The following is a 10,375-nucleotide window of genomic DNA, read 5'->3' as shown; positions in this document are numbered from 1 at the left end:
CCCCGGCCCCGCACCACGCCGGCTCCCTGTCCTCAACCTGGGGGTCGAGAAACATGCCCCACCGGGCTGCAGCACCTCGTACGCCGCTTCCCCAGCCGCACGGTGCTCGGGTTTCCCCATCCCAAATCTCAAACACCAAATATTTCTGAGCATCAGCTGCACGCAGGCAGGCAGGCAGGGCTCCCACAGCCCTCCTCCCTGCCAGCACACCCGGGAGAGGCGGCACTACCTGATTTTTGGTGTTCGAAGTGGTGCTTGACGTGATAAGCCTTCAGCCCGTACAGGTAGGTGCCCTTTTTTGGTGAGCCGTAGTGGAGGTAATAGTGCATCATGTCGTAGATGACGTAGCCGCAGAGCCCCCCGACGAACACAGAGAGCCCCAGCACCTCAGGCAGCAGGAGCTGCAGGACGCCGTAGAAGAAGCCGATCACCAGCGAGGCCGGCACGGGAGGGAAGACCAGGCGGGAGCTGTCAAAGGGAGACTGGAAGCAGAGAAGGACGGTGGGACAGGCAGCTCCTAGCTCACCCCACGTCCCCTGCACACCCCTGCCAAGCATTGGGAATGCCCATTTGGGAAAAGCCAAGGCCAAAGCAGCCCCCAGAAACCCTCCCCAAAGGATGTACCCAGGGGTGAGAGCAGCCACGGTGGCTGGGCAGCTGGTGGCTTTGGCTGGCAGGCCCCTGAGCTCCACGGGGATGTTTCCTCTAGCAAAGCTAGAGGGAGCCCATGGCTTTTTTTGGCGTTCCTCTTGCCCAACTGGAGCTCGCAGGTTTAACTCCAGCTCTTCTGAGCCCGTCCTGCAGCCCTTGCCGGTATTGGGTAAGGGCCCTGCTCGGGGCAAAGATGCCAGGAGTCACGTCGGACACGCACAGACAGGCTCTGCCTGAGCGAAGGCCACCGTTCCCACAGCCCAGCAGGTGCCGGCGGAGGCGTAAGCTGCGACTCACCTTGTGATGCTGCCCATGCAGCAAGAAATGCAGGGTGATGAGATAGTAGTTACTAGCGGGTGGCTTCATGTGGAAGACAAAGCGATGGATGAGGTACTCTAGCAGGGACCACAGGAACATCCCCAGGAGGAAGATGAAGGGGAAGTAGTATTTGTGGACGGGGATGGAGTACTCTACACAACGAGACATGCAGCGGTCAGCAGGGCAGGCGATGCAGGGGTGCTTCTATCCATCACCATCCTCCCATCAGTGTCTGGGCGAAGCTCGGCTCTCTCTCCCTCTCACCCCTTGTCTGCCTCCTGCCCCGAGCTTCCCCAGGGAGCTGCCTTCCCAAGCACCGCTCCAAACCACATTTTCCCTTGATTCCCATTAATTTACTCTCTTTATGGGAACAGTCAGCTTCTCTCTGCCCCTGCATCCCAGATCCCCGCATCAGGGCTTGAACATGCACCCCGGGGACAGCCCCAGAACAAGGCAGGAGGGACCTTAACTACGTAGGCAGCACTTGCGACAGTTAAACAGCATTGCTGGCATTGGAACATTTTTATTTTTTGGGAAAAAGAATAGGTTTGTTGGGCACTTTCCCCCACAGAGCATTTTTCAGCCACCTCCTCCTTCAGGGCTGGCTGCCAGCCCTGCAGCCTCGCTAGCAGAATTCAGATTCTCCCCAGACCTGTTCATCTGGGGGGGGAAACCAAACCCTTGGAAGCAAGGTGCTGAATACCGCAAGGAGCAGAGGGGGGTGCCGGTGCAGTGGGCGCTCCACCCCATGGCCGGGCACAGCTGGCACTGGGTGGCACCTTACAAAAAAAATAGGGAGCCCAGCAAAAAAGAAAAAGAAAACAAAACCCCAAGCACAACAAAGAAGCCAGCCTGCCCCGGCCACGCTTGTTATTCCCGGGGGAGCAGACAGTGGGAGATTCAAGGGCAGGCGCTTCAGGCGAACAAGCCCTGCACTGTGCGACGCCGGCGCTGCTGAGAGCTGGGTTTGTTTGCCCGCCGCGTCGGCATCCAGCCACGACTCGGGGTGGGCGTCAGCGGGGGGAGGCACGCACCACAGCGCCGGCAGGGCTGGCTTTTGGGGATGGAGGGAAGGGAGGCAAGAAGGAGTGAGCTGCACCCTGGGCCAGTGGGCTCCCCGCCTCCATCGAGCCCCCCCGGGGGACCGAATCATGCGAGTGAGAGTAGGGGAGGGAGGGGGGCGAGCTCAGGCTTTAAAGCAGCGCAGATGGCTTCATGCAGGGGATGTGGTGGTGGGGACGGGGGCTCACCCGCTGCTCTCACATGCGGCTGGTGCTGAGCATGCATGGAGGGAGGGATGCGGAAGGGGTGCAGAGGTCTCCCCCCACCCATGGCATTTGCCCCCATGGAATGGGGGCAAAGGCTTTGCTGCTGCTCGTACCTGTGGTGAAGGAGGAGAAGAGCCTGGTGTTGCCCTGGGCGAGGGAGGTGTAGCTGACCCAGCTGAGATAGAGCACCACGGGGGCCCACACCATGAACACCACATACCTACGGGGGAGAGGGAGAAGTCAGAGGGAGCATCCCACGGGGTGGCGAGCCACCCCCTCCTCCACAGAAGCACCGGCTGGGGCACAGTGCAGACCCCTGGGGGCTTACCATGCTGTCTTGGAGAGGGACTCGAGAAGATCTGAATGGAAGAGGCGGATGGGCCGATCCACGGGCTGGTGCACCCACTCGTCGTACTTCTCCCCCAAGTAGCCCACTTGCCACAGCAAGGGCTTCTGCCAGTCCACCAGGTCCTGAGGGAGCAGACAGCAGTTGTACCCCCCTGGGACCCACACACCACCCCAGTACTGGGCACAAAGCTGTGCCGCAGCTGTGGGATTTCGGGCTGCAAACACCTTCCCGTGCCCCACAAGCAGCTGCTTCTTGCTCCAAGCAGCCCTGAGCTCCCCGCAAGCGCTGGTGCAGGGCAGGCAAGCAGAGCCAGACACACATCGGCCCCATCTACCCACGAACGTGGGGCTGCCTTTGCCCGCGTGCCACCGGGTACCTGCCGGCGGTTCAAGGTGAAGGTGGCTGTACCCAGACCTGGCTCAGCATCAGACCCCGATAATCGAGGCTTATCCCCCCACCCCGGGAGCTGCCAAGATTAGATAGTGTGCAGCGATACTCCCCGCTCGCTAGCCCTGCCAGCGAGCTGCCGGTAGGACACGGAGCCCGAACCTAGGGCATTGTCCTGGCCAAGGGCTTTTCTCCTTGCGGAGAGGACAGACGGGGTGGCCACAGCCGTTCAGGCACTCCGGCAGCGAGGAGAGAAGCAGAAAGGGATGGGGAGCAGGGATGCAGGATAGGAATGCCAATGCCAGTTGCTGCTCCAGCACACGGCTGCATTCAGACAGCTGCAAGAGCAAGAAGGAACCTGTGCAGGCGCGCATGCCTGCATGGGACGAAAACAGAGACACCCAACCGACAGCACCGCCTCCGCCGCTGCTCGGCATCCCCAGACGCGTCTTCTGCTGGCCCAGCCAGATAAGGTGGTTTCTTGGTCCCACCCCTGCCCTGGGACAGAAGTCACACTCGCCTGGCCATGCCCCAGGCTTAGCAGCTCTCCATCGGCCGTCCTTCGCCACATGGTGGTTATTTAGCAGCAGTGGTTGTAGGGGACGGCTCAGCTCGGGGCGTTTCAGGGCGAGGTGGCCGCAAGCATTTTTGGGGCTCTGCTCCAGGCAGGGGCGGATGCACAATTGCCCAGAGGAGGGGAAATAACCCCAGCCCGCAGCGGGTGCAGGGATGGGGATGGAGACACCCTCCATCGGGGAGGCAGGGGAAAAGTTAGAGCAAAAAGTTCACTCTGGGATGGCGGATTCGCTTTTAAATGCGGTTGGCAGCAAAATATTAAGAGGGGTGGGCGAAAGGTGTTCTGCTCAAAAAAAAAAAAAAAAAAATCCTTTTGCAAGATAAAAGCACACTCCCCAAGGAGCTGGGGCTGTGCAAGGCACAGCGGCCAGACAGTGCCACGAACGACGGGGGTGTCCAAAGGCACGTTGGGGACAAAATCCTGTGGCATGCTCAGAGAGGAGCTGGCAGGGAGATTGCACAGGGATTGCCCTGCCCGGCCTGGGGGATCCCTTGGTGCTCGTTATGGGTGCTCAGTCAAGAGGAAAAAATGAAACAAATAAATAAAGCAAGCAAAACAATAAAGCAAGCAAGCAAGGTGCGGCTTGGCAGCACGTCCCGCTCGAAGGGCACAGCCGCTGTCAGAGGAAGCCACCTCTGCCCACGCCGCCACGGCGGGAGCCTCCCAGCATGACCACGCCTGGGCAATGAAGCACGGGCGACGTCGTCCGTGCTGGGAGAAAGGGCAGGAGCAGCCGGATCGGCTCCCTCCCGGCATCCCTCCCATCCCCGAGTCAGCAGAAAGCCTATGGGGAGGAGGAGACCTGGTTTCCCCCGGGAGCCCTCCAGCGAACACCACGCTGGAGAAACCCCCGGCTCTTACCTTCTCCACATCCACTGTTTTACAGCGGGGATCCATCCGTGCTGGGGTCTGGGCAGCAGCACCCACCACCTTCTCATCCACCGGCTCGGGGTGGCTCTGAAAAGAGAAGGAAAAACCCTGCAGTGAAATGTCGGTGGCGGATGCGGTTGGGGATGGCGGTGGCCGTGCCACTCAGGGGCACGGGCAGAGCTCGCTTGCGCCTGCCTGCTAAATAAATAAGGGAAAAAATCTGATGAATTTAAGTCAGTCAGTTCCTGCAGAGCAGGTTCCTGAGGGATGCGGTTGCCGGCGAGCCGTGCTGCCCTTTGAACCATGCACCGAGTATTGCACGCACGGCTCTGCCTGGAAGCCTCCCCCCGAGCCTGCTTTTCAGACCACCCCTCCATGCTGCTGGCAGGGCACCAGCTGCCGGTGCTTGGGCGTTGCAAAGCGGAGGCTTCCCAGGCCCTCAGCCAGCCTTTCCCCTGGCAAAGGGGCAGTGCCGTGGCGCAGCTCACCTTCCCGCAGCCCAGCTGAGCCCCAGCCCGTGCCAGCGCTGCTGCCAGCAAAGTGAGGGGCATCGCCAGGTGAGTGCTCACCGTGCTGGCACTGGGCTCCCTCCTCCCCACCCCGCTGCTCTCCAGCAAAAACCCAGCTTGGAGTTTCAGACCCCAAGGAAGCTGGGCTGGCAGAGCCGGGGAGCGTGGCACTGCTGGTGCCACCACCCTGGCTCCAGGCACGGGGGAAAAAATGCAGTGGGAGGGAGTCCACCCTTGGGGAAAAGGCAAAGTGCCCTTTGCAGGGTGGCGCTGGGACGGGCACCTTCGCCACAGGCTATGCAAGATGGGGTGGGTGTTTGGTTTTGGCTGAAAAGGGGACGCGCTGGGGCGGCGGTGGCAGGATGAAGCCCAGGCTGCGGTCCCGCTGCCAGGGCTGGCTGAGAAACAGGAGAAACCTGCCTTGTCTGACGTTTGGAAGCAAACACATCGCTGGCTGCCAGCACCGGCCTCCTTCCCATGGCCGTGCCAGCTCTGGCACCAGCTCTGCTGCCGGCTGGGGGCTCAGCGAGGCTGCAGCGTGCTCCTGCAAGCCCCAAGCCGGCCGTGCCCCCCGGCAGCAGCACCGGCAGCCTGCCAGCATCCCGGGGCAGGACATGCCAAACATGCCTTTTCTCCCGCTTTGTCACCTTGAGTTACCCGTTAACCTGGCAGCAGGGAACAGCGCGGTGCAGCCCGGCAGCCCCAGCACAGCAATGCCTGCTGGGGCTCCCAGCCGCGCAGCGAGGAAGGGTTCTCTCTCAGCAGCCGTGGTGCAAGCAGGGGTCCGCAGTGGATGCTGTCCCCACTGCTCCAAGAGGGACCCAATTCCCTTGAGGGACACGAGCGCATCACATCCCTGTTGTGAATAACACCCCCCCAACCTGGCCGCCGCAGGAGGAGCTGGGACGAAGGAAGACCAGCGTCACCTCTCTGGGGCAGACAGAACTTTACTCCGTGCCGTATTGGTGGCGCTGAGGCCCAGCCTGGGTGCCGTTTGCCGGCAGCGGGCACTCCTTGCCGGCTGGGGTCCCACCCCTTTTCCCGGGCGAGCCAGATTTCAAGCCTCATCCCAACGGTACGGGAGCTGCGCTACCTAGCACCAAGGTGGCCCCTCGCCCTGGGGGAGCGGGCAGGGCGGGGGATATTTCCAGCCAGGCTGGACTTGAGCAGGCATCAATTTTACCACAGGTAGAGCGCTGGAGCGAGCTGGTGCCATGGACCACCCCCTCTCCCCCTGCAAGGGTCCCCACTGCTATTTTCAGCTTTGCACATTCTGTCCTTCAGCCAGGCATCCCGAAACCCCGGGGGAGGTGGGATGCCTTGAACTCCAGCCAAGGATGGTCAAGTTATGGTTTTGCCTCTTCCGAGTGGGGGCTTTGGAAGGAAATCTGGCTTTAAGAGAGGAGGCTTCTCCATCCCCCAAGAAAGGAGCCCACGCTCTCCACCTCAACGCTTGTGCTGCAGCATCTCCAGCAGCAGGAAGGACGCTTAAGAAAGCCGGACTGATGCAAGACTCCAGCACCTCTCCTCCCCTTTCCTAAAGGTCCCCACACCTCCAACTCCCCTGCCTGCCCGAGCACTGCGCTGTGGCTGGGGGCTTCCCTGTCCTCCAGGTCAGGGAGGCAGGCAGGGGGCTCAGACCCCACCTCACCAGCAGCACCTGGGCTGGAGGGGTCGGGTACCACCAGTGAGGTGCCACCACCCTGCGTGCTACGGCAGCTCCCTTCCAGCACCCGGCCTCACCCGAGTTGCCGCCTCCTCCTCTGCTGCTGAGCAGGAGGAATGCTCTCCTCTTCTTCACACCAGGCCTGGCACCGAAAGGACCAGTAGCCATGGCGCAACCGGGGTGCGAGCCATGCCGGCGTGCCCTGGCTTGCTCCCCAGAGCAAGGGCATGCTCCTGCCTGCCCCGAGCACACAGGGGCCCAGCGGGGACCGAGCCCCACCAGCACCCGGACCAGCCCTGGGGCTTCTGCCTGTCCTCCTCCTCCTCCTCCAAATAAAAGGTGGGTTCAAAGAAGGCTGAATGCATCTTTGCAAGCGCTGGGCTCTGCCTGTCTCCCATGGGTGACGCTGATGCAGCCGAGTCATCCCCAGGCAAACAGGTCCTGCCAGAAGAGATGTGCAAGAGGTCTGACGTAACGAAGGGAAAGTTAATGCCCATGAAGCGCTGCCTCCCTGTGCCGCCGCCCCGGTGAGCGGCAGCACCGCCGAGGTGCCGGCTCTCCTGCCGGGAGGGAACGCAGCCAGACACCCGGGGCACGGCGCGGTGTGGTGACCGGGTGACCCGGCATCCACCTCCGAGCATCCTGCCGCCCTGCGTGGGACAGGCAGGGCTGTGGAGAGCACGGCACTGGTCTCACGCCAGCTACGCCGCCCTGGTGCTGCCCCACATCAGGGCTCGGGGTGTTAAAAGACAGACAAAAATCCAGCTGCCATAGGAGCAGGCAGAGACAGGAGGGACGGTCTGGCACGGGGTCCGACGTGGCTGGGACGTGGGCAGGGGAAGAGCTGGAAATGCTTCCCTGGCCCAAGCGGGGCAATGCTGCCTGCAAACAGCCGCTCCACCAGCAGCCTGGACCCAGTTTTTCCACCCGTGCCTGTTTGGCCAGTGAGTGAAACCCCGCCGGAGCCCTTGCCATGCCCCCACATCGCCCCGGAGCCTCCGGCACCTTCACCAGGCTCCTCAGAGGCTCAAACTGCTGATACCCACGTGGGCCAAGCTGCACTGGCAACGTGGACTCGGGCACGTAGCACAAGGGACACCCCATGGGGCAGGGGGAGCCCAGGCGAGGTCCCCGCCTGCAGTGACACACTCCTAGTGCCACCATCCCAGTGGCATCGCAGTCCCGGGGCAGCGGCTGGCAGAGCTGCGTCCCAGCCCATTAAACACAGGGCGCAGCAGGACTGTTAAAAGGAAGTTGAATTTAACTTGTTGGAACAACAATAATAAAAAGTAGCCTCCTCTTCTTGTTCCATCACCTCCACTTAACGTGCGAGCACCTACGTCCCACAGCAACACAGGGGGAGGAAGGGTAGGACACCAACCCCGAGAGGGGCAGGGGATTTACCGTGACTCACGGCCACATCACGCACCCCAAGGAGGCTGTGATGAAAGTCTCTCATTGCATAAATTGGAGGGGTAATTAGATGATCCAGTCTCCCTCTAGCAAGGCTGCTAAAATCCACTGTCTAGTTTGGGTAATTACCACTTCTCGCTTTGATCTCCCCTATGCGCTCTGTTGGCATAGATAAAAAGTTTGGGGCTTAATCTGTCCTTAGCTGAACGGAGCTGGGCAACACAGAAGAGGGACCTGTGGCCAAAGGATGGAGCCGAGCTCCCGAGCGCCACAGGAAGGGGTGCAGAGAGGCGTGCCAGCAGGATGAAGGCTGGCTCTCATCTTCCCTTTCACCCCTCTTTCTAAAACCCTCGAAGTCCCCAGGCAGGGGGGGATGCTGGATGCCTGCAGGACCACAGGGTCCCATCTCCCTTGGCATGGGGATGGTGCAGCCCTGGTACCTCTGACAGGCAAGGAGAGGCACCAGCAAAGCTGTGGTGGGTCCAGAGCCAGGCTGGGGCCATGCAATGCCTCTTTCAAAGGGCTGCTCGGGGTATGCCCACCCAAAAGCAGCCAAAGCAAAAACCCAAGCGCCACCAAGGCATCGACTCCCCCCCATCTCCCTTCAGAAGGGATTTTTGGGGGGCAGCTCAGACATGGAGTGCATGCCGGACGCAGCATGGCCAGCCTCGCCATGCAGCAGGCAGCTTTTTCCCCCCCTCCCCTCCGTGTTACAGCCTGGGATGGTTTATCTGGTGCCAGGTAGCGTCTGATCTCCCTGCACCCCGGCGTTATCACACTGTGTATTTGCATTGGGACGGTGGCAATTCCCCTTGGCGCAGGCTGCGGCCTGAGAACTCGTTTGTCCGGTACCTTCCTTCGCCTCAACCCGTTGGTCTTGTCACACCTGTAAGGAGGTGGCAGCCACGAGCGTCCCAACAGAGGAGGTGCCATCACCGGGATCCAGGGAAGGAGCAGGCATCGCACTGAAGCCAAACAAAGCCCCATCTGCGGTGCTGCTGCCGGTCGGGGCCGAGGCTGCACCGCAGGGAGGAGAACCAGGGAGTGCAAACAACCAGCTTGGAGGGACCGACCGGTCACCAACCCTGCCGGGACGTCCCAAGGGGAAAGCAGCCACCGGATGGGCAAAGGGGGCTGGGCTGGTCCTGCTGCTGCGGCACCCTGAGCCAGCAAAGGCCGGTAATCAGGGCGTCAGTGCCCGGTGCCACGCTGCCTCCTGGAAGTTCACCCAGCGGCGGTGCTTCCCTGGGGCGTTTTCCCTTCCGCCAGGGCAATGGCTGAGCACGGCAGGGACGGTGGTGAGTCACGGCCACCCTTGCCCTGCACCAGGACAGTTGGGGAGGTGGCTGGGCTCCTCCCCAGCAGCGGCCACTCAACCCCAGCAAGCCCCAGCACCCCTGGTCCCTGGCCAAGCACTGGTGGTACCAGGAAGGGTGCCCTGTTCCCTCGCCCACCCCGTGCCGCATGGCCCTGCTAAAACCAACGCCAAGCTGCATGTCCCCATCTCTCACACCCCTTTGGAGACCCCAGCACTTCCAAGCCACACTGGCACACTCGGGCCTCCCACTAGCCCTGCCTCCCATCACGGCCAGGGTGGGATGTGACCACGGGGTGGGACCCTGTAGGTACCAGGCTCTGTGCACCTGGGGCACGCTCTGTCTCAGGCCCTGAGGAGCCCGGACACCACATGCCTTGGGATCCTCTGTACTTCAGGCCCCACAGACCCCAGCCCCATTGATGCCGACAGCCCCACAGACCCCCCTGGTGCCAGCGTACCCCATGCCCCTGGGACCTTTGCATGCCATACCCCCCAGGCACCATCCGTGCAGGACCCCAGGAGCCTCAAACACCCCCTGCCCCGTACACCCCTCATGCCCCAGATGCCCCAGACCCTCCACAGGCCTGACCCCAAGTGTCCCCTGCAACTCAGACCCCCCAACCTCCCTGTCCCATAGAGCTCAGACCTGGACCTGGGTGCCCTATAGACCCCGTACAGCTCGTACGCCCTGCAGTCTGGGCTTGGGGTGCTCTATAGACCCTGCACTGCTCACATGCGACACAGCCCAGACCTGGAGAACCGTATAGACTCTGTACATCTCAGACCCACAGAGCCTGGCCCCAGGGCACACTATGGACTCTGTACATCCCAGACCCAGGGCACCCTACAGATCCTGTACGTCCTGGACCTGGGGCACCCTATGGACTCTGTACATCCTGGACCTGGGGCACCCTATGGACTCTGTACGTCCTGGACCTGGGGCACCCTATGGACTCTGTACGTCCTGGACCTGGGGCACCCCACAGACCCTGTACGTCCTGGACCTGGGGCACCCTATGGACTCTGTATGTCCTGGACCTGGGGCACCC

The 10,375-nt window shown here is 61.9% G+C and overlaps 1 protein-coding gene across 1 annotated transcript in view; it reads right to left on the bottom strand.

Annotated features, from left to right (window-relative positions):
• The window catches only part of FA2H (fatty acid 2-hydroxylase), a 6,319-nt gene extending 1,348 nt beyond the window's left edge, over positions 1–4,971 (bottom strand). Inside the window, exons 1-6 of the mRNA XM_009643317.1 lie at positions 4,909–4,971; positions 4,412–4,507; positions 2,566–2,708; positions 2,351–2,457; positions 949–1,121; positions 230–482 (exon numbers count right to left, since the gene is read on the bottom strand). Of these exons, the coding sequence (XP_009641612.1) occupies positions 230–482; positions 949–1,121; positions 2,351–2,457; positions 2,566–2,708; positions 4,412–4,507; positions 4,909–4,971 (835 nt within the window). The remainder of the gene's footprint in view (positions 1–229; positions 483–948; positions 1,122–2,350; positions 2,458–2,565; positions 2,709–4,411; positions 4,508–4,908) is intronic.
• Positions 4,972–10,375: the final 5,404 nt, after the last annotated feature.

The sequence above is a fragment of the Egretta garzetta genome, unplaced genomic scaffold, assembly GCF_000687185.1.
Source record: "Egretta garzetta isolate BGI_Z169 unplaced genomic scaffold, ASM68718v1 scaffold27, whole genome shotgun sequence".
Lineage (NCBI taxonomy): Eukaryota > Metazoa > Chordata > Aves > Pelecaniformes > Ardeidae > Egretta > Egretta garzetta.
Note: the sequence above shows the minus strand (reverse complement) of the source record. Positions and strands in the feature narration are given on the sequence as shown.